We start from the raw sequence: 24,587 nt of genomic DNA on the forward strand, positions 1-24,587 counted from the left end.
CTTCTCCATGAACGCCCAGTGTGGCATCCCTCCGCTCCAACCTCTTCTACCTGTATATACACGACAACTTCTCCATGAACGCCCAGTGTGGCATCCCTCCGCTCCAACCTCTCCTACCTGTATATACACGACGACTTCTCCATGAATGCCCAGTGTGGCATCCCTCCGCTCCAACCTCTCCTACCTGTATATACACGACAACTTCTCCATGAACGCCCAGTGTGGCATCCCTCCGCTCCAACCTCTCCTACCTGTATATACACGACAACTTCTCCATGAACGCCCAGTGTGGCATCCCTCCGCTCCAACCTCTCCTACCTGTATATACACGACAACTTCTCCATGAACGCCCAGTGTGGCATCCCTCCGCTCCAACCTCTTCTACCTGTATATACACGACAACTTCTCCATGAACGCCCAGTGTGGCATCCCTCCGCTCCAACCTCTCCTACCTGTATATACACAACAACTTCTCCATGAACGCCCAGTGTGGCATCCCTCCGCTCCAACCTCTCCTACCTGTATATACACAGTGCCTTCGGAAATTATTCAAACCTCTCGACTTTTTACACATTTTGCTATGTTACAGGCTTATTCTAAAATATATATATTTTTAAACAATTCTCATCAATCTACACACAATACCCCATAATGACATCACAATACCCCATAATGACAAAGCAAAAACAGTTTTATTCTTTTGTCATTAAATGTGATAATTCTGTATTTTTTTTGCAACTTTTTTGTCTAAAAACCTGTTTTTGCTTTGTCATTATGGGGAATTGTGATGTCATTATGGGGAATTGTGATGTCATTATGGGGTATTGTGATGTCATTACGGGGTATTGTGATGTCATTATGGGGTATTGTGATGTCATTACGGGGTATTGTGATGTCATTACGGGGTATTGTGATGTCATTATGGGGTATTGTGATGTCATTACGGGGTATTGTGTGCAGATTGATGAGAAAAATAAATGATTTAATCCATTTTAGAATAAGGCTGTAACATAACAAAATGTGGAAAAAGGGAAGGGGTCTGAATACTTTCTAAATGCATTATATGTCATAGTCCCCACTGTTAATGTGGTATCACTATAATATGGAATAGCTCTCCTCTAGAATATTCCACTGTATGGTTGGAGCAGAGGGCTGCCCCTGTGTGTCATTCAGAGGGGTTGGGATGAAGCAGAAGTTGCCTTTGATAAATACATGTTAATGTGTTGTACTGCAGGCGGATGGCCAGGAGGTGGCGTCTGTGGTCAGTGCTCAGGAGATCAGAGTCGTAGCTGAGCTGCTCCAGATCTCCCCTGAGGGACTCCAGAAGGCCATCACACACAAAGTCACGGTCAGGACACAGCATTTCTACTGAGCTTCTCCACTCCCTGAATACAGTATCTAGTACTCTATCATCTCTACTCCCTGAATACAGTATCTAGTACTCTATCATCTCTACTCCCTGAATACAGTATCTAGTACTCTATCATCTCTACTCCCTGAATACAATATCTAGTACTCTATCATCTCTACTCCCTGAATACAGTATCTAGTACTCTATCATCTCTACTCCCTGAATACAGTATCTTAGTACTCTATCATCTCTACTCTATCATCTCTACTCCCTGAATACAGTATCTGGTACTCTATCATCTCTACTCTATCATCTCTACTCTATCATCTCTACTCCCTGAAAACAGTATCTCTCCTCTATCATCTCTCCTCTATCATCTCTCCTCTATCATCTCTACTCTATCATCTCTACTCCCTGAATACAGTATCTAGTACTCTAGTACTCTATCATCTAGTACTCTATCTCTCCTCTAGTATCTAGTACTCATCTCTACAATGACCTGTTATATACACAATGTGTCTAATGGAGGGTCTGGTACAATGACCTGTTATATACACACTGTGTTTAATGGAGGTAACTAAGGTCAATTGCTGTTGACCTTCAGAGAGGAAGTCGTAAAATAGATTGGTTCCATGATAAACCCTTTAAGGAGAGAGAGAGGAAGTCGTAAAATAGATTGGTTTCATGGTAAACCCTTTAAGGATAGAGAGAGGAAGACATATAGATTGGTTCCATGATAAACCCTTTAAGGAGAGAGAGATGAAGATGTAAAATAGATTGGTTCCATGATAAACCCTTTAAGGAGAGAGAGAGGAAGACATATAGATTGGTTCCATGATAAACCCTTTAAGGAGAGAGAGAGAGAGACTCAAGAGGAAATCATTTGACACTGCAAATTTAAAGAAGAGCATAACTTTCCTTTGATTGGTTGTGATGAGTTGTGTTCCACCAATCCGAGCTGTGTGTTCTGTTGGTAACTAACTGACCTCTCTGTGTTATGTCTCTCCAGGAGACCATGAGGGAGAAGATCTACACCCCTCTGACGGTAGAGAGTGCTGTAGACGCCAGGTAGGAACCACAGATAATACACCCTAACTTCACTACAACTCCCAGCATGCACTCTTCAGCGTGCTGTAGACGCCAGGTAGGAACCACAGATAATACACCCTAACTTCACTACAACTCCCAGCATGCACTCTTCAGCATGCTGTAGACATGCCACTTGTTAATCTGAATGTCTGTCTGTCTGTCTGTCTGTCTGTCTGTCTGTCTGTCTGTCTGTCTGTCTGTCTGTCTGTCTGTCTGTCTGTCTCCTGCTCCAGAGATGCTGTTGCCAAGATCCTGTACTCTCTGTTGTTCCACTGGCTGACTGAGAGGATTAATGGACAGGTGTATCCTCGACATCACGCTCTGTCAATATCTGTGCTGGATATATATGGCTTTGAGGTACTCCACTTTATCCTTCCCTCCATCTCTCTCTCCCTCCGTCTGTCCCTCCATCTCTCTCCCTCTGTCTGTCCCTCCACCTCTCTCCCTCTCTCTCTCTCTCTCTCTCTCTCTCCCTCTCTCCCTGTCTGTCCCTCCTTCTCTCTCCCTCCGTCCCTCCAACTCTCTTCCTCTGTCTGTCTCTCCCTCTGTCTGTCCATCTATCTTTCTCCCTCTGTCTGTCCCACCATCTCCCTCTCTGTCTGTCCCTCCGTCTTTCCCTCCCTCCCACCCTCCCTCCCTCCCTCCCTCCCACCCTCCCTCCCTCCCTCCGTCTGTTCCTCCCTCCATCTTTCTCTCTCCCTCCCTCCCTCCATCTCTCTCTCTCCCTCCCTCCCTCCATCTCTCTCTCCCTCCCTGCCTAGTTAAATAAAGGTTAAATTATTATAATACATATTTTTTTTTAAATAAATTACTTTACCTTGCTAATTACTTAATTAACTCAGGAACACATGGGTGTGGAAGCATCTGCTTTCAATATACCTTGTATCCCTCATTAACTTGTGTTTCCATTATTCTGTCAGTTAGCTGTATCTAACCCCGTATCTCTGCCTCTTCCAGGACCTTCAACATCTCTGTCATTATTCTGTCAGTTAGCTGTATCTAACCCCGTATCTCTGTCTCCTCCAGGACCTTCAACATCTCTGTCATTATTCTGTCAGTTAGCTGTATCTAACCCCGTATCTGTCTCCTCCAGGACCTTCAACATCTCTGTCATTATTCTGTCAGTTAGCTGTATCTCTGCCTCCTCCAGGACCTTCAACATCACTGTCATTATTCTGTCAGTTAGCTGTATCTAACCCAGTATCTGTCTCCTCCAGGACCTTCAACATCTCTGTCATTATTCTGTCAGTTAGCTGTATCTCTGTCTCCTCCAGGACCTTCAACATCTCTGTCATTATTCTGTCAGTTAGCTGTATCTAACCCCGTATCTCTGTCTCCTCCAGGACCTTCAACATCTCTGTCATTATTCTGTCAGTTAGCTGTATCTAACCCAGTATCTGTCTCCTCCAGGACCTTCAACATCTCTGTCATTATTCTGTCAGTTAGCTGTATCTCTGTCTCCTCCAGGACCTTCAACATCTCTGTCATTATTCTGTCAGTTAGCTGTATCTCTGCCTCCTCCAGGACCTTCAACATCACTGTCATTATTCTGTCAGTTAGCTGTATCTAACCCAGTATCTCTGTCTCCTCCAGGACCTTCAACATCTCTGTCATTATTCTGTCAGTTAGCTGTATCTCTGTCTCCTCCAGGACCTTCAACATCTCTGTCATTATTCTGTCAGTTAGCTGTATCTAACCCCGTATCTCTGTCTCCTCCAGGACCTTCAACATCTCTGTCATTATTCTGTCAGTTAGCTGTATCTAACCCAGTATCTCTGTCTCCTCCAGGACCTTCAACATCTCTGTCATTATTCTGTCAGTTAGCTGTATCTCTGTCTCCTCCAGTACCTTCAACATCTCTGTCATTATTCTGTCAGTTAGCTGTATCTAACCCAGTATCTCTGTCTCCTCCAGGACCTTCAACATCTCTGTCATTATTCTGTCAGTTAGCTGTATCTCTGTCTCCTCCAGGACCTTCAACATCTCTGTCATTATTCTGTCAGTTAGCTGTATCTAACCCAGTATCTCTGTCTCCTCCAGGACCTTCAACATCTCTGTCATTATTCTGTCAGTTAGCTGTATCTAACCCAGTATCTCTGTCTCCTCCAGGACTTTCAACATCTCTGTCATTATTCTGTCAGTTAGCTGTATCTAACCCAGTATCTCTGTCTCCTCCAGGACCTTCAACATCTCTGTCATTATTCTGTCAGTTAGCTGTATCTCTGTCTCCTCCAGGACCTTCAACATCTCTGTCAGTTAGCTGTATCTAACCCTGTATCTCTGTCTCCTCCAGGACCTGTCCTTCAACAGCTTTGAGCAGCTGTGTATTAACTATGCTAATGAGTACCTGCAGTTCTTCTTCAATAGGATTGTCTTCAGACAGGAGCAGGTGAGAGTTATTATGTGTTATTATGCGTTATGAAGCCTGTATGAAACCTATTTGTCATCTGCCTGTCAGGAGAAGTACAGCAGGGAGCAGATCCTCTGGCAGGATGTCCTGTTATAATTGTTAGGATGCATTATGAAGCCTTATGAAGCCTTATGAAGCCTTATGAAGCCTTTATGTGGTGTGTTATTTTACATTAACATGTTGGTCATTTAGCAGACGTTCTTATCCAGAGAGACTTACAGTTACTGCGTTCATCTGAAGATAGCTAGGTGATTGCTAGGTGGGACAACCACATACCACAGGCATAGAATGCAAATAGTCTGGGTAGCAAGTTGATTAGATGTTAAGGAGTCTTATGGCCTGGGGGTAGAAGCTGTTTAGAAGCCTCTTGGAGCTAGACTTGGCGCTCAGGTACCGCTTGCCGTGCGGTAGCAGAGAGAACAGTCAATGACTAGGGTGGCTGGAGTCTTTGACAATTTTTAGGGCCTTCCTCTGACACAGCCTGGTATAGAGGTCCTGGATGGCAGGAAGCTTGGCCCCAGTGATGTACTGGGCCATTCGCATTACCCTCTGTAGCGCCTTGCGGTCGGATGCTGAGTAGTTGCCATACCAGGCAGTGATGCAACCAGTCAGGATGCTCTCAATGGTGCAGCTGTATAACCTTTTGAGGATCTGAGGACCCATGACAAATCTTTTCAGTCTCCCGAGGGGGAATAGGGTTTGTCGTGCCCTCTTCACGACTGTCTTGGTGTGCTTGGACCATGTTAGTTTGTTGGTGATGTGGAGAACAAGGAACTTGAAGCTCTCAACCTGCTCCACTACAGCCCTGTCGATGGGAATGGGGTTATGCTCGGTCCTCCTTTTCCTGTGTTCCACAATCATCTCCTTTGTCTTGATCACGTTGAGGGAGAGGTTGTTATTCTGGCACCACACGGCCAGGTCTCTGACCTCCTCCCTATAGGCTGTCTCGTTGTTGTCGGTGATCAGGCCTACCACTGTTGTGGCATCGGCAAACTTAATGATGGTGTTGGAGTCGTGCCTGGCCGTGCAGTCATGAGTGAACAGGGAGTACAGGAGGGGACTGAGCATGCACCCCTGAGGGGCCCCTGTGTTGAGGACCAGCGTGGCAGATGTGTTGTTACCTACCCTTACCACATGGGGGAGGCCCGTCAGGAAGTCCAGGATCCAGTTGCAGAGGGAGGTGTTTAGTCCCAGGGTTCTTAGCTTAGTGATGAGCTTTGAGGGCACTATGGTGTTGAATGCTGAGCTATAGTCAATGAATAGCATTCTCACATAGGTGTTCCTTTTGTCCAGGTGGGAAAGGGCAGTGTGGAGTGCAAAAGAGATTGCATCATCTGTTGAGCTGTTGAGGCGGTATGCAAATTGGAGTGGGTCTAGGATAATGGTGTTGATGTGAGCCATGACCATCCTTTCAAAGCAGAGTGCTACGGGTCGGCAGTCATTTAGGTAGGTCACCTTGATGTTCATGGGCACAGGGACTATGGTGGTCTGCTTAAAACATGTTGGTATTACAGACTCGGACAGGGAGAGGTTGAAAATGTCAGTGAAGACACGTGCCATTTGGTCAGCGCATGCTCTGAGTACACGTCCTGGTAATCCATCTAGCCCTGCGGCCTTGTGAATGTTGACCTGTTTAAAGGTCTTACTCATATCGGCTATGGAGAGCGTGATCACACAGTCTTCAGTAACAGCTGGTGCTCTCGTGCCTGTTTCAGTGTTATTTGCCTTGAAGCAAGCATGGAAGTGGTTTAGCTCGTCTGGTAGGCTCGTGTCACTGGGCAGCTCTCGGCTGTGCTTCCCTTTGTAGTCTGTAATGGTTTGCAAGTCCTGCCACATCCGATGAGCGTCAGAGCCGATTCAATCTTAGTCCTGTATTGACGCTTTGCCTGTTTGATGGTTCGTCGCAGGGCATAGCAGGATTTCTTATAAGCTTCCGGGTTAGAGTCCCGCTCCTTGAAAGTGGCAGCTCTAGCCTTTAGCTCAGTGCGGATGTTGCCTGTAATCCATGGCTTCTGGTTGGGGTATGTACGCCCGGTCACTGTGAGGACGATGTCATCGATGCACTGATGAAGCCAATGACTGGTGTTGTGTACTCCTCAATGCCATCGGAGGAATCCCGGGACATGTTCCAGTCTGTGCTGCAAAACCGTCCTGTAGTTTAGCATTTGCTTCATCTGACCACTTTTTTATCGACCGAGTCACTGGTGCTTCCTGCTTTAATTTTTGCTTGTAAGCAGGAATCAGGAGGATAGCGTTATGGTCAGATTTGCCAAATGGAGGGAGAGGGAGAGGTTTATATGCGTCTCTGTGTGTGGAGTAAAGGTGGTCTAGAATTTCCCCCCTCTGGTTGAACATTTAACATGCTGGTAGAAATGAGTTAAAACTGATTTAAGTCCCAGGGCACTAGGAGCGCCGCCTCTGGATGAGTATTTTCCTGTTTGCTTATGGCGGAATACAGCTCATTGAGTGAGGCCTTATTGCCAGCATCAGACTGTGGTGGTATGTAGACAGCTATGAAAAATACAGAGGAAAACTCTCTAGGTAGATAGTGTGGTTCTACAGCTTATCATGAGATACTGTACCTCAGGCGAGCAAAACTTCCTTAGATATCCAAAATCTCGCCTGAGGTAGAGTATTATAAGAGGGCAGGAGACTGACATGTCTTATATCAGATACTCATTGAAGAGGCAGAGTTATAAGAGGACAGGAGACTGACATGTCTTATATAAGAGGCAGGGTTATAAGAGGACAGGAGACTGACATGTCTTATATAAGAGGCAGGGTTATAAGAGGGCAGGAGACTGACATGTCTTATATCAGATACTCATTGAAGAGGCAGGGTTATAAGAGGACAGGAGACTGACATGTCTTCTATAAGAGGCAGGGTTATAAGAGGACAGGAGACTGACATGTCTTATATAAGAGGCAGGGTTATAAGAGGACAGGAGACTGAAATGTCTTATATAAGAGGCAGGATTATAAGAGGACAGGACACTGACATGTCTTATATAAGAGGCAGGGTTATAAGAGGACAGGAGACTGACATGTCTTATATAAGAGGCAGGGTTATAAGAGGACAGGAGACTGACATGTCTTATATAAGAGGCAGGGTTATAAGAGGACAGGAGACTGACATGTCTTATATAAGAGGCAGGGTTATAAGAGGACAGGAGACTGACATGTCTTATATAAGAGGCAGGGTTATAAGAGGACAGGACACTGACATGTCTTATATCAGATACTCATTGAAGAGCCAGGGTTATAAGAGGACAGAAGGGAGCAGATCCCCTGGCAGTATGTCCTGTTCCAAAGTGTTATAATGCGTTATGAAGCCTGTATGTCATGTGTCTGTCAGGAGGAGTACAACAGGGAGCAGATCCCGTGGCAGGACATCCCGTTCAGCGACAACCAGTCCTGCATCGACCTCATCTCCTCTAAGCCCCATGGGATACTGAAGATCCTGGATGACCAGAGCTGCTTTCCCCAGGTACACACACACACACACACACACACACACACACACACACACACACACACACACACACACACACACTTGACTGTGCTCAGTCATTGGTTGATGCTCTGTTTCTCTGTTGCTAGGCGACAGACCACACCTTCCTCCAGAAGTGTCATTATCACCATGGTAACAACAAGATCTACCTGAAGCCAAAGATGCCCCTCCCAGAATTCACCATCAAACACTTCGCTGGCCCGGTCACCTACCAGGTACATACACACACACATACCTGCCAGGTACACACACACTCCTGCCAGGTACACACACACACATCTGACAGGTACACACACACACATCTGACAAGTACACACACACACATGCCAGGTACACACACACTCCTGCCAGGTACACACACACACATCTGACAGGTACACACACACACATCTGACAGGTGCACACACACATCTGCCAGGTACACACACACACACCTGCCAGGTAACACACACCTATAGTGTATGTAGTGAATCCCAATGAGACCCAACAGGATGAGAGCAGAATCAGCTTCCCCAACGCAGCTCGTTGGTTCGATGATGTTCCCATTTATTGTGAATATTAAAAGATCCATAAAAAACTCAAATGAAAAGCCTTTGGTGAACTAACACTCCTCCTGACTAGCATGGTGAACTAACACTCCTCCTTACCAGCATGGTGAACTAACACTCCTCCTTACTAGCATGGTGAACTAACACTCCTCCTTACTAGCATGGTGAACTAACACTCCTCCTTACCAGCATGGTGAACTAACACTCCTCCTTACTAGCATGGTGAACTAACACTCCTCCTTACTAGCATGGTGAACTAACACTCCTCCTTACCAGCATGGTGAACTAACACTCCTCCTTACCAGCATGGTGAACTAACACTCCTCCTTACCAGCATGGTGAACTAACACTCCTCCTTACTAGCATGGTGAACTAACACTCCTCCTTACTAGCATGGTGAACTAACACTCCTCCTGACTAGCATGGTGAACTAACACTCCTCCTTACTAGCATGGTGAACTAACACTCCTCCTTACTAGCATGGTGAACTAACACTCCTCCTTACTAGCATGGTGAACTAACACTCCTCCTTACTAGCATGGTGAACTAACACTCCTCCTTACTGGCATGGTGAACTAACACTCCTCCTTACTAGCATGGTGAACTAACACTCCTCCTTACTGGCATGGTGTACTAACACTCCTCCTTACTAGCATGGTGAACTAACACTCCTCCTTACTAGCATGGTGAACTAACACTCCTCCTTACCAGCATGGTGAACTAACACTCCTCCTGACTAGCATGGTGAACTAACACTCCTCCTGACTAGCATGGTGAACTAACACTCCTCCTTACCAGCATGGTGAACTAACACTCCTCCTTACTAGCATGGTGAACTAACACTCCTCCTGACTAGCATGGTGAACTAACACTCCACCTTACTAGCATGGTGAACTAACACTCCTCCTTACCAGCATGGTGAACTAACACTCCTCCTTACTAGCATGGTGAACTAACACTCCTCCTTACTAGCATGGTGAACTAACACTCCTCCTTACTAGCATGGTGAACTAACACTCCTCCTTACTAGCATGGTGAACTAACACTCCTACTTACTAGCATGGTGAACTAACACTCCTCCTTACTAGCATGGTGAACTAACACTCCTCCTTACTAGCATGGTGAACTGACACTCCTCCTTACTAGCATGGTGAACTAACACTCCTCCTTACTAGCATGATGAACTAACACTCCTCCTTACTGGCATGGTGAACTAACACTCCTCCTTACTAGCATGGTGAACTAACACTCCTCCTTACTAGCATGGTGAACTAACACTCCAACTTACTAGCATGGTGAACTAACACTCCTCCTTACTAGCATGGTGAACTAACACTCCTCCTTACTAGCATGGTGAACTAACACTCCTCCTTACTAGCATGGTGAACTAACACTCCTCCTTACTAGCATGGTGAACTAACACTCCTTACTAGCATGGTGAACTAACACTCCTCATTACTAGCATGGTGAATTAACACTCCTCCTTACTAGCATGGTGAACTAACACTCCTCCTTACTGGCATGGTGAACTAACACTCCTCCTTACTGGCATGGTGAACTGACACTCATCCTTACTAGCATGGTGAACTAACACTCCTCCTTACTAGCATGGTGAACTAACACTCCTCCTTACTAGCATGGTGAACTAACACTCCTTACTAGCATGGTGAACTAACACTCCTCCTTACTAGCATGGTGAACTAACACTCCTACTTACTAGCATGGTGAACTAACATGCCTCCTTGCTGGCATGGTGAACTAACACTCCTCCTTACTAGCATGGTGAACTAACACTCCTCCTTACTAGCATGGTGAACTAACACTCCTCCTTACTAGCATGGTGAACTAACATGCCTCCTTACTGGCATGGTGAACTAACACTCCTCCTTACTAGCATGGTGAACTAACACTCCTCCTTACTAGCATGGTGAACTAACACTCCTCCTTATTGGCATGGTGAACTAACACTCCTCCTTACTGGCATGGTGAACTAACACTCATCCTTACTAGCATGGTGAACTAACACCCCTCCTTACTAGCATGGTGAACTAACACTCATCCTTACTAGCATGGTGAACTAACACTCCTCCTTACTGGCATGGTGAACTAACACTCCTCCTTACTGGCATGGTGAACTAACACTCATCCTTACTAGCATGGTGAACTAACACTCATCCTTACTAGCATGGTGAACTAACACTCATCCTTACTGGCATGGTGAACTAACACTCCTCCTTACTGGCATGGTGAACTAACACTCATCCTTACTAGCATGGTGAACTAACACTCCTCCTTACTAGCATGGTGAACTAACACTCCTCCTTACTAGCATGGTGAACTAACACTCCTTACTAGCATGGTGAACTAACACTCCTCCTTACTAGCATGGTGAACTAACACTCCTACTTACTAGCATGGTGAACTAACATGCCTCCTTACTGGCATGGTGAACTAACACTCCTCCTTACTAGCATGGTGAACTAACACTCCTCCTTACTAGCATGGTGAACTAACACTCCTCCTTACTAGCATGGTGAACTAACACTCCTCCTTACCAGCATGGTGAACTAACACTCCTCCTTACTAGCATGGTGAACTAACACTCCTCCTGACTAGCATGGTGAACTAACACTCCACCTTACTAGCATGGTGAACTAACACTCCTCCTTACCAGCATGGTGAACTAACACTCCTCCTTACTAGCATGGTGAACTAACACTCCTCCTTACTAGCATGGTGAACTAACACTCCTCCTTACTAGCATGGTGAACTAACACTCCTCCTTACTGGCATGGTGAACTAACACTCCTCCTTACTGGCATGGTGAACTAACAGTCATCCTTACTAGCATGGTGAACTAACACTCCTCCTTACTGGCATGGTGAACTAACACTCCTCCTTACTAGCATGGTGAACTAACACTCCTCCTTACTAGCATGGTGAACTAACACTCCTCCTTACTAGCATGGTGAACTGACACTCCTCCTTACTAGCATGGTGAACTAACACTCCTCCTTACTAGCATGGTGAACTAACACTCCTCCTTACTAGCATGGTGAACTAACACTCCTCCTTACTAGCATGGTGAACTAACACTCCTCCTTACTAGCATGGTGAACTAACACTCCTCCTTACTAGCATGGTGAACTGACACTCCTCCTTACTAGCATGGTGAACTAACACTCCTCCTTACTAGCATGGTGAACTAACACTCCTCCTTACTAGCATGGTGAACTAACACTCCTTACTAGCATGGTGAACTAACACTCCTCATTACTAGCATGGTGAATTAACACTCCTCCTTACTAGCATGGTGAACTAACACTCCTCCTTACTAGCATGGTGAACTAACACTCCTTACTAGCATGGTGAACTAACACTCCTCCTTACTAGCATGGTGAACTAACACTCTTACTTACTAGCATGGTGAAGTAACATGCCTCCTTACTGGCATGGTGAACTAACACTCCTCCTTACTAGCATGGTGAACTAACACTACTCCTTACTAGCATGGTGAACTAACACTCCTCCTTACTAGCATGGTGAACTAACACTCCTCCTTACTGGCATGGTGAACTAACACTCCTCCTTACTAGCATGGTGAACTAACACTCCTACTTACTAGCATGGTGAACTAACATGCCTCCTTACTGGCATGGTGAACTAACACTCCTCCTTACTAGCATGGTGAACTAACACTCCTCCTTACTAGCATGGTGAACTAACACTCCTCCTTACTGGCATGGTGAACTAACACTCCTCCTTACTAGCATGGTGAACTAACACTCCTACTTACTAGCATGGTGAACTAACATGCCTCCTTACTGGCATGGTGAACTAACACTCCTCCTTACTAGCATGGTGAACTAACACTCCTCCTTACTAGCATGGTGAACTAACACTCCTCCTTATTGGCATGGTGAACTAACACTCCTCCTTACTGGCATGGTGAACTAACACTCATCCTTACTAGCATGGTGAACTAACACTCCTCCTTACTAGCATGGTGAACTAACACTCCTCCTTACTAGCATGGTGAACTAACACTCCTCCTTACTAGCATGGTGAACTAACACTCCTCCTTACTAGCATGGTGAACTAACACTCCTCCTTACTGGCATGGTGAACTAACACTCCTCCTTACTAGCATGGTGAACTAACACTCCTACTTACTAGCATGGTGAACTAACATGCCTCCTTACTGGCATGGTGAACTAACACTCCTCCTTACTAGCATGGTGAACTAACACTCCTCCTTACTAGCATGGTGAACTAACACTCCTCCTTATTGGCATGGTGAACTAACACTCCTCCTTACTGGCATGGTGAACTAACACTCATCCTTACTAGCATGGTGAACTAACACTCCTCCTTACTAGCATGGTGAACTAACACCCCTCCTTACTATCATGGTGAACTAACACTCATCCTTACTAGCATGGTGAACTAACACTCCTCCTTACTAGCATGGTGAACTAACACTCCTCCTTACTAGCATGGTGAACTAACACTCCTTACTAGCATGGTGAACTAACACTCCTCCTTACTAGCGTGGTGAACTAACACTCCTACTTACTAGCATGGTGAACTAACATGCCTCCTTACTGGCATGGTGAACTAACACTCCTCCTTACTAGCATGGTGAACTAACACTCCGCCTTACTAGCATGGTGAACTAACACTCCTCCTTACTAGCATGGTGAACTAACACTCCTCCTTACTGGCATGGTGAACTAACACTCCTCCTTACTAGCATGGTGAACTAACACTCCTCCTTACTAGCATGGTGAACTAACACTCCTCCTTATTGGCATGGTGAACTAACACTCCTCCTTACTGGCATGGTGAACTAACACTCATCCTTACTAGCATGTTGAACTAACACTCCTCCTTACTAGCATGGTGAACTAACACCCCTCCTTACTAGCATGGTGAACTAACACTCCTCCTTACTAGCATGGTGAACTAACACTCCTTACTAGCATGGTGAACTAACACTCCTCCTTACTAGCATGGTGAATTAACACTCCTCCTTACTAGCATGGTGAACTAACACTCCTCCTTACTGGCATGGTGAACTAACACTCCTCCTTACTAGCATGGTGAACTAACACTCCTCCTTACTAGCATGGTGAACTAACACTCCTCCTTACTAGCATGGTGAACTAACACTCCTCCTTACTGGCATGGTGAACTAACACTCCTCCTTACTAGCATGGTGAACTAACACTCCTCCTTACTAGCATGGTGAACTAACACTCCTCCTTACTAGCATGGTGAACTAACACTCCTCCTTACTGGCATGGTGAACTAACACTCCTCCTTACTAGCATGGTGAACTAACACTCCTCCTTACTAGCATGGTGAACTAACACTCCTCCTTACTGGCATGGTGAACTAACACTCCTTACTAGCATGGTGAACTAACACTCCTCCTTACTAGCATGGTGAACTAACACTCCTCCTTACTGGCATGGTGAACTAACACTCCTCCTTACTAGCATGGTGAACTAACACTCCTCCTTACTAGCATGGTGAACTAACACTCCTCCTTACTAGCACTGACTCTGATGATAGCTACTTTATTGATGAAAAATGGACTGACTATGACTGTGATACTGTATATGGTTGTCCCACCTAGCTATCTTCAGAGGAATGCACTAACTAAGCCTCTGGATAAGAACGTCTGTTAAATGACTAACATGTTAAATGACTAACATGTTAATATAACTGAGTCTCTAGATAAGAACGTCTGTTAAATGACTAACATGTTAATATAACTGAGTCTCTCTGGATAAGAACGTCTGTTAAATGACGTGTTATTGTAACTGAGTCTCTGGATATGAACGTCTGTTAAATGACTTACATGTTAATATAACTGAGTCTCTCTGGATAAGAACGTCTGTTAAATGACTAACATGTTTTATTAATTAATGAATTATTGCTTTAACATATAGTATATAAACACCCCATATTACCCAACACAGTAAATGAGACAGACCAAAACATCCCATATTACCCAACACAGTAAATGAGACAGACCAAAACATCCCATTTTACACAACACAGTAAATGAGACAGACCAAAACATCCCATATTACCCAACACAGTAAATGAGACAGACCAAAACATCCCATATTACCCAACACAGTAAATGAGACAGACCAAAACAAGTGAAAACATCCCATATTACACAACACAGTAAATGAGACAGACCAAAACATCCCATATTACCCAACACAGTAAATGAGACAGACCAAAACATCCCATTTTACACAACACAGTAAATGAGACAGACCAAAACATCCCATATTACCCAACACAGTAAATGAGACAGACCAAAACATCCCATATTACCCAACACAGTAAATGAGACAGACCAAAACAAGTGAAAACATCCCATATTACACAACACAGTAAATGAGACAGACCAAAACATCCCATATTACCCAACACAGTAAATGAGACAGACCAAAACATCCCTTATTACACAACACAGTAAATGAGACAGACCAAAACATCCCATATTACCCAACACAGTAAATGAGACAGACCAAAACATCCCATATTACCCAACACAGTAAATGAGACAGACCAAAACATCCCATATTACCCAACACAGTAAATGAGACAGACCAAAACATCCCATATTACACAACACAGTAAATGAGACAAACCAAAACATCCCATATTACCCAACACAGTAAATGATACAGACCAAAACATCCCATATTACCCAACACAGTAAATGAGACAGACCAAAACATCCCATATTACACAACACAGTAAATGAGACAGACCAAAACATCCCATATTACCCAACACAGTAAATGAGACAGACCAAAACATCCCATATTACCCAACACAGTAAATGAGACAGACCAAAACAGACCCGACAGTCGATGGCTTTACAATATGGTTTCTTCCTGCTCTATACCTTCTGTCATCTCTCTGTAGGTTCACAAGTTTCTGGATAAGAACTACGACCAGGTTGGACAGCAGGTTCTCCATCTGTTCAGCCACAGCAAGAACAAGGTAGGAGGGGTTAGGGGTTAGAGGTTAGGGATTACAACTAGGACCAGGTTGGACAGCAGGTTCTCGATCTGTTCAGCCACAGCAAGAACAAGGTAGGAGGGGTTAGGGGTTAGAGGTTAGGGGTTAGAACTAGGACCAGGTTGGACAGCAGGTTCTCGATCTGTTCAGCCACAGCAAGAACAAGGTAGGAGGGGTTAGAGGTTAAGGGTTAGAGGTTAGGGATTAGAGGTTAGGGGTTAGAGGTTAGGGGTTAGAACTAGGACCAGGTTGGACAGCAGGTTCTCGATCTGTTCAGCCACAGCAAGAACAAGATAGGAGGGGTTAGAGGTTAAGGGTTAGAGGTTAGGGTTTAGGGATTAGAGGTTAGGGGTTAGAGGTTAGGGGTTAGAACTAGGACCAGGTTGGACAGCAGGTTCTCGATCTGTTCAGCCACATCAAGAACAAGGTAGGAGGGGTTAGGGGTTAGAGGTTAGGGGTTAGGGGTTAGAACTAGTCATGTAATGGTGTTATTAAACTAAACCAGACAATAGTTGATCTATTTACCTAGTCATAAATCATTTGGGCTGCAGGTGGTAATGCTTATTGCTAACAGCACATCTGATAATACAGACCATAGGCTAGATGCAAGGTACAATGTATTTGTAATAAAAACATGATTTCTACCAACATGTTACCTGGCACCTTCCTGGGGGGGGTTTATTTTCTTTCATTCTGGAGGAGAATTTCCTTTTAAAAAGTCACCAGAACTGAGCTTCCTGCCACATACAGTGGAGTCATTAAAACCTTTTTTTTTCAACCACTCCACACATTTCTTGTCAACAAACTATAGTTTTGGCAAGTCTACTTTGTACAGGACACAAGTCATTTTTCCAACAATTGTTTAAAGACAGAGGTTATTTCACTTATAATTCACTCTATCGTAATTCCAGTGGGTCAGAAGTTTACATACACTTTAGAAGCTTCTGATAGGCTAATTGACATCATTTGAGTCAATTGGAGGTGTACCTGTGGATGTATTTCAAGGCCTACCTTCAAACGGAGTGCCTCTTTGCTTGACATCATGGGAAAATCAAAAGAAATCAGCCAAGATCTCAGAAGAATTTGTAGACCTTCACAAGTCTGGTTCATCATTGGGAGCAATTTCCAAACGCCTGAATGTACCGCGTTCATCTGTACAAACAATAGTACGCAAGTATAAACACTATGGGACCACGCATCCATCATACCGCTCAGGAAGGAGATGCGTTCTGTCTCCTAGAGATGAATGTACTTTGGTGTGAAAAGTGCAAATCAATCCCAGAACAACAGCAAAGGACCTTGTGAAGATGCTGGAGGAAACAGGTACAAAAGTATCTATATCGACAGTAAAACGAGCCCTATATCGACATAACCTGAAAGGCCACTCAGCAAGGAAGAAGCCACTGCTCCAAAACCGCCATAAAAAAGCCAGACTACGGTTTGCAACTGCACATGGGGACAAAGATCGTACTTTTTGGAGAAATGTCCTCTGGTCTGATGAAACAAAAATAGAACTGTTTGGCCAAAATGACCATCGTTATGTTTGGAGGAAAATGGGGGAGGCTTGCAAGCCGAGGAACACCATCCCAACCGTGAAGCACGGTGGTGGCAGCATCATGTTGTGGGGGTGCTTTTCTGCAGGAGGGACTGGTACACTTCACAAAATAGTTGGCATCATGAGGAGGGGAAATTATGTGGATATATTGAAGCAATATCTCAAGACATCAGTCAGGAAGTTAAAGCTTGGTCGCAAATGTGTCTTCCAGATGGACAATGACCCCATGCAAACTTCCAAAGTTGTGGCAAAATGGCTTAAGGACAACAAATTCAAGTTATTGGAGTGGCCATCACAAAGCCCTGACCTCAATCCCATAGAAAATGTGTGGGCAGAACTGAAAAGGCGTGTGTGAGCAAGGAGGCCTACAAACCTGACTCAGTTACACCTGCTCTGTCAGGAGGAATGGGCCAAAATTCACCCAACTTATTGTGGGAAGCTTGTGGAAGGCTACCTGAAATGTTTGACCCACATAAAACAATTTAAAGGCAATGCTACCAAATATGAATTGAGTGATTGTAAACTTCTGACCCACTGTGAATGTAATGAAATAAATAAAACATGAAATAAATCATTCTCTCTACTATTATTCTGACATTTCACATTCTTAAAATCAAGTGGTGATCCTAACTGACTTAAGACAGTGAATGTTTACTAGGATTAAATGTCTGGAATTGTGAAAAACTGATTTTAAATGTATTTGGCTAAGGTGTATGTAAACTTTCGAAGCGTAAAAATTATCAGGGGGAGGACCCCGGACCCCCTCAGCAAGGAGACTTGAATTGTTCAATCTCACAGTTTAATACATGTACAAAACGAACCTATTTCCCTAAAAGCATGATGGTCATGACTTTCTTACATGTAAGAAAGGGAAGGTTAACTTGGCCCCAGACAATCCATCTGAGATCAGCTATTGGATTTTTTTAATGCTTTATCCCTGTCTCCAGATCAGTCAAGGAATTATACTAATGAGCAAACATTCCGTAACTGCAGGTGGCAGTAAATCACTAATCTTGTCTTCATTCCTGTTCAGACAACATCCTACAGGGATAGGTAATTCACTAACCTGGTCTCTATACCTGTTCAGACTACACCCTCCAGGGGGCAGTAAATCACTAGCCTGGTCTCTATGCCTGTTCAGACTACACCCTCCAGGGGGTAGTAAATTACTAGCCTGGTCTTTATACCTGTTCAGACTACACCCTCCAGGGGGCAGTAAATCACTAGCCTGGTCTCTATACCTGTTCAGACTACACCCTCCAGGGGGCAGTAAATCACTAGCCTGGTCTTTATACCTGTTCAGACTACACCCTCCAGGGGGCAGTAAATCACTAGCCTGGTCTTTATACCTGTTCAGACTACACCCTCCAGGGGGAAGTAAATCACTAGCCTGGTCTTTATACCTGTTCAGACTACACCCTCCAGGGGGCAGTAAATCACTAGCCTGGTCTTTATATCTGTTCAGACTACACCCTCCAGGGGGCAGTAAATCACTAGCCTGGTCTCTATACCTGTTCAGACTACACCCTCCAGGGGGCAGTAAATCACTAGCCTGGTCTTTATATCTGTTCAGACTACACCCTCCAGGGGGCAGTAAATCACTAGCCTGGTCTCTATACCTGTTCAGACTACACCCTCCAGGGGGCAGTAAATCACTAGCCTGGTCTTTATATCTGTTCAGACTACACCCTCCAGGGGGCAGTAAATCACTAGCCTGGTCTTTATACCTGTTCAGACTACACCCTCCAGGGGGCAGTAAATCACTAGCCTGGTCTTTATATCTGTTCAGACTACACCCTCCAGGGGGCAGTAAATCACTAGCCTGGTCTCTATACCTGTTCAGACTACACCCTCCAGGGGGCAGTAAATCACTAGCCTGGTCTTTATATCTGTTCAGACTACACCCTCCAGGGGGCAGTAAATCACTAGCCTGGTCTCTATACCTGTTCAGACTACACCCTCCAGGGGGCAGTAAATCACTAGCCTGGTCTTTATATCTGTTCAGACTACACCCTCCAGGGGGCAGTAAATCACTAGCCTGGTCTTTATACCTGTTCAGACTACACCCTCCAGGGGGCAGTAAATCACTAGCCTGGTCTCTATACCTGTTCAGACTACACCCTCCAGGGGGCAGTAAATCACTAGCCTGGTCTCTATACCTGTTCAGACTACACCCTCCAGGGGGCAGTAAATCACTAGCCTGGTCTTTATATCTGTTCAGACTACACCCTCCAGGGGGCAGTAAATCACTAGCCTGGTCTTTATACCTGTTCAGACTACACCCTCCAGGGGGCAGTAAATCACTAGCCTGGTCTCTATACCTGTTCAGACTACACCCTCCAGGGGGCAGTAAATCACTAGCCTGGTCTCTATACCTGTTCAGACTACACCCTCCAGGGGGCAGTAAATCACTAGCCTGGTCTCTATACCTGTTCAGACTACACCCTCCAGGGGGCAGTAAATCACTAGCCTGGTCTTTATACCTGTTCAGACTACACCCTCCAGGGGGCAGTAAATCACTAGCCTGGTCTCTATACCTGTTCAGACTACACCCTCCAGGGGGCAGTAAATCACTAGCCTGGTCTCTATACCTGTTCAGACTACACCCTCCAGGGGGCAGTAAATCACTAGCCTGGTCTATACCTGTTCAGACTACACCCTCCAGGGGGCAGTAAATCACTAGCCTGGTCTCTATACCTGTTCAGACTACACCCTCCAGGGGCAGTAAATCACTAGCCTGGTCTCTATACCTGTTCAGACTACACCCTCCAGGGGGCAGTAAATCACTAGCCTGGTCTTTATACCTGTTCAGACTACACCCTCCAGGGGGCAGTAAATCACTAGCCTGGTCTTTATACCTGTTCAGACTACACCCTCCAGGGGGCAGTAAATCACTAGTCTGGTCTTTATACCTGTTCAGACTACACCCTCCAGGGGGCAGTAAATCACTAGCCTGGTCTTTATACCTGTTCAGACTACACCCTCCAGGGGGCAGTAAATCACTAGCCTGGTCTCTATACCTGTTCAGACTACACCCTCCAGGGGGCAGTAAATCACTAGCCTAGTCTCTATACCTGTTCAGACTACACCCTCCAGGGGGCAGTAAATCACTAGCCTGGTCTTTATACCTGTTCAGACTACACCCTCCAGGGGGCAGTAAATCACTAGCCTGGTCTTTATACCTGTTCAGACTACACCCTCCAGGGGGCAGTAAATCACTAGCCTGGTCTTTATACCTGTTCAGACTACACCCTCCAGGGGGCAGTAAATCACTAGCCTGGTCTCTATACCTGTTCAGACTACACCCTCCAGGGGGCAGTAAATCACTAGCCTGGTCTCTATACCTGTTCAGACTACACCCTCCAGGGGGCAGTAAATCACTAGCCTGGTCTTTATACCTGTTCAGACTACACCCTCCAGGGGGCAGTATATCACTAGCCTGGTCTTTATACCTGTTCAGACTACACCCTCCAGGGGGCAGTAAATCACTAGCCTGGTCTTTATACCTGTTCAGACTACACCCTCCAGGGGGCAGTAAATCACTAGCCTGGTCTTTATACCTGTTCAGACTACACCCTCCAGGGGGCAGTAAATCACTAGCCTGGTCTTTATACCTGTTCAGACTACACCCTCCAGGGGGCAGTAAATCACTAGCCTGGTCTTTATACCTGTTCAGACTACACCCTCCAGGGGGCAGTAAATCACTAGCCTGGTCTCTATACCTGTTCAGACTACACCCTCCAGGGGGCAGTAAATCACTAGCCTGGTCTCTATACCTGTTCAGACTACACCCTCCAGGGGGCAGTAAATCACTAGCCTGGTCTCTATACCTGTTCAGACTACACCCTCCAAACAACTCATAGTAGTAGTAGAAGAAGAAGAAAATGGACTACTCCTAAATGGAGATGGCCTCAATGGTGCTGCCCATGCTCTCACAGATGTCAAAATGGGGCAGATACAATGATGCAATGTCTATCTAAGTCTATGGTGTGTTCCCCAGATGGTGGCCAACCTCTTCCTTGTTCACGCGGAGGTTGTAGGTCAGCATAGAGGTCATGTGAGGAAGAGCAGCACGGTGACCCGGAGACACCAGCCCCCCACCGTCTCCACCAAGTTCACCCTGTCACTTCTGGAACTGGTAGACAAGATGGAGAGGTGTTATTATTATCATTAATATTAAAGGGAGGAGAGGTGTTATTATTATTATTATTAATATTAAAGGGAGGAGAGGTGTTATTATTATTAATATTAAAGGGAGGAGAGCTGTTATTAATATTAATATTAAAGAGAGGAGAGGTGTTATTATTATTATTATTATTATTATTAAAGGGAGGAGAGGTGTTATTATTATTATTAAAGGGAGGAGAGCTGTTATTAATATTAATATTAAAGAGAGGAGAGGTGTTATTAATATTAATAATATTAAAGGGAGGAGAGGTGTTATTATTGTTATTAATATTAAAGGGAGGAGAGGTGTTATTATTGTTATTAATATTAAAGGGAGGAGGAGAGGTGTTATTATTATTAATAATATTAAAAGGATGAGGAGAGGTGTTATTATTATTATTATTATTATTATTAAAGGGATGAGATGTGTTATTATTGTTAATAATATTAAAGGGAGGAGAGGTGTTAATATTATTAATATTAAAGGGATGAGATGTGTTATTATTGTTAATAATATTAAAGGGAGGAGAGGTGTTATTATTGTTATTAATATTAAAGGGAGGAGAGGTGTTATTATTGTTATTAATATTAAAGGGAGGAGGAGAGGTGTTATTATTATTAATAATATTAAAAGGATGAGGAGAGGTGTTATTATTATTAATAATATTAAAAGGATGAGGAGAGGTGTTATTATTATTATTAATATTAAATGGATGAGGAGAGGTGTTATTATTGTTATTAATATTAAAGGGAGGAGAGGTGTTATTATACATATTAATATTAAAGGGAGGAGGGGTGTTATTAATATTAATATTAAAGGGAGGAGGGGTGTTATTAATATTAATATAAAAGGGAGGAGAGGTGTTATTATTATTGTTAATATTAAAGGGAGGAGAGGTGTTATTAATATTAAAGGGAGGAGGAGAGGTGTTATTAATATTAAAGGGATGGGGAGAGGTGAGACAAGATGAGAGGGAAATGAAGAGGTAGAGTTATTGTTACTGAATCTTTCTCTTTCTCTTGACAGGTGCAACCCATCGTTTATACGCTGCATAAAGCCAAACAGACAGAAGGTTGGTCTCCACATCACAGTTTAACAGTGGTCTCCACATCGCATTTTAACAGTTGTATTGTTGGTACGCTGCATTATGCCAGACAGTCAGAAGGTAGGTCTCCACATCACAGTTTAACAGTGGTATTGTTGGTACGCTGCATTAAGACAGACAGTCAGAAGGTAGGTCTCCACATCACAGTTTAACAGTGGTATTGTTGGTACGCTGCATTAAGCCAGACAGACAGAAGGTAGGTCTCCACATCACAGTTTAACAGTGGTATTGTTGGTACGCTGCATTATGCCAGACAGTCAGAAGGTAGGTCTCCACATCACAGTTTAACAGTGGTATTGTTGGTACGCTGCATTAAGCCAGACAGACAGAAGGTAGGTCTCCACATCACAGTTTAACAGTGGTATTGTTGGTACGCTGCATTAAGCCAGACAGTCAGAAGGTAGGCCTCCACATCACAGTGTGAAAGAGTTTAATTTTGGGACTGGGGGGCAGTATTGAGAAGCTGGGATGAATAAGGTGCCCAGAGTAAACTGCCTGCTAATCAGGCCCAGTTGCTAATATATGCATATTATTAGTATGTTTGGATAGAAAACACTCTGAAATGTCTAAAACTGTTTGAATGATGTCTGTGAGTATAACAGAACTCATATGACAGGCAAAAACCTGAGAAAATATCCAACCAGGAAGTGGGAAATCTGAGGTTTGTAGTTTTTCAAATCACTACCTATCGAATATACAGTGTCTATGGGGTCATATTGCACTACCTAAGGCTTCCACTAGATGTCAACAGTCTTTAGAACTTTATTTGATGCATTTACTGTGATGGAGGAGAGAATGAGTGCTGTTTGAGCCAGAGGTCTGCCAGAGTGCCATGAGCTGATCACACGCACTCACGTGAGAGTTAGCTGCGTTCCATCTCATTTCTACAGACAAAGGAATTCTCCGGTTGGAACATTATTTAAGATTTATGGATTTATGGATTCTATACTTCGTTTGACATGTTACTACGAACTGTAGTATGACTTTTCGTCTGAGCTTTCTCCTGGCCCGTGCGTCGTGAGTTTGGATTGTGTACTAAACGCGTAAACAAAAAGGAGGTATTTGGACATAAATGATGGACTTCATCGAACAAATCAAACATTTATTGTGGAACTGGGATTCCTGGGAGTGCATTCTGATGAAGATCATCAAAGGTAAGTGAATATGTATAATGCTATTTCTGACTTCTGTTGACTCCACAACATGGCGGATATCTGTATGGCTTGTTTTGTTGTCTGAGCTCTGTACTCAGATTATTGCATGGTGTGCTTTTTCTGTAAAGTTTTTTAAAAATCTGACAGCGGTTGCATTAAGGAGAAGTTTATCTAAAGTTCCATGCATAACACTTGTATCTTTTATCAATGTTTATTATGAGTATTTCTGTAAATTGATGTGGCTCTCTGCAAAATCACCGGATGTTTTGGAACTACTGAACATAATGCGCCAATGTAAACTGAGATTTTCGGATATAAATATGAACTTTATCAAACAAAAAATGCATGTAACATGAAGTCCTATGAGTGTCATCTGATGAAGATCATCAAAGGTTAGTGATTCATTTTATCTCTATTTTTTGCTTTTTGTGACTCCTCTCTTTGACTGGAAAAATGGCTGTGTTTATCTGTGACTAGGTACTGACCTAACATAATTGTTTGGTGTGCTTTCATCGTAAAGCCTTTTTGAAATCGGACACTGTGGCTGGATTTACAATAAGTTTATCTTTAAAATGGTGTAAAATACTTGTATATTTGAGAAATTTTAAGTATGGGATTTCTGTTGTTTTGAATTTGGCGCCCT

At 44.1% G+C, this 24,587-nt stretch overlaps 1 protein-coding gene across 1 annotated transcript in view; it reads left to right on the forward strand.

The window, feature by feature from the left end:
* The window catches only part of LOC110518409 (unconventional myosin-XV-like), a 100,241-nt gene that overhangs the window by 22,412 nt on the left and 53,242 nt on the right, over positions 1-24,587 (forward strand). The window contains exons 10-18 of the mRNA XM_036972238.1: positions 1,235-1,348; positions 2,361-2,419; positions 2,674-2,797; positions 4,734-4,829; positions 8,206-8,337; positions 8,451-8,576; positions 15,867-15,944; positions 21,518-21,672; positions 22,712-22,757. Coding sequence (XP_036828133.1) covers positions 1,235-1,348; positions 2,361-2,419; positions 2,674-2,797; positions 4,734-4,829; positions 8,206-8,337; positions 8,451-8,576; positions 15,867-15,944; positions 21,518-21,672; positions 22,712-22,757 — 930 coding nt within the window. The remainder of the gene's footprint in view (positions 1-1,234; positions 1,349-2,360; positions 2,420-2,673; positions 2,798-4,733; positions 4,830-8,205; positions 8,338-8,450; positions 8,577-15,866; positions 15,945-21,517; positions 21,673-22,711; positions 22,758-24,587) is intronic.

Source organism: Oncorhynchus mykiss, unplaced genomic scaffold (genome assembly GCF_013265735.2).
Source record: "Oncorhynchus mykiss isolate Arlee unplaced genomic scaffold, USDA_OmykA_1.1 un_scaffold_130, whole genome shotgun sequence".
Lineage (NCBI taxonomy): Eukaryota > Metazoa > Chordata > Actinopteri > Salmoniformes > Salmonidae > Oncorhynchus > Oncorhynchus mykiss.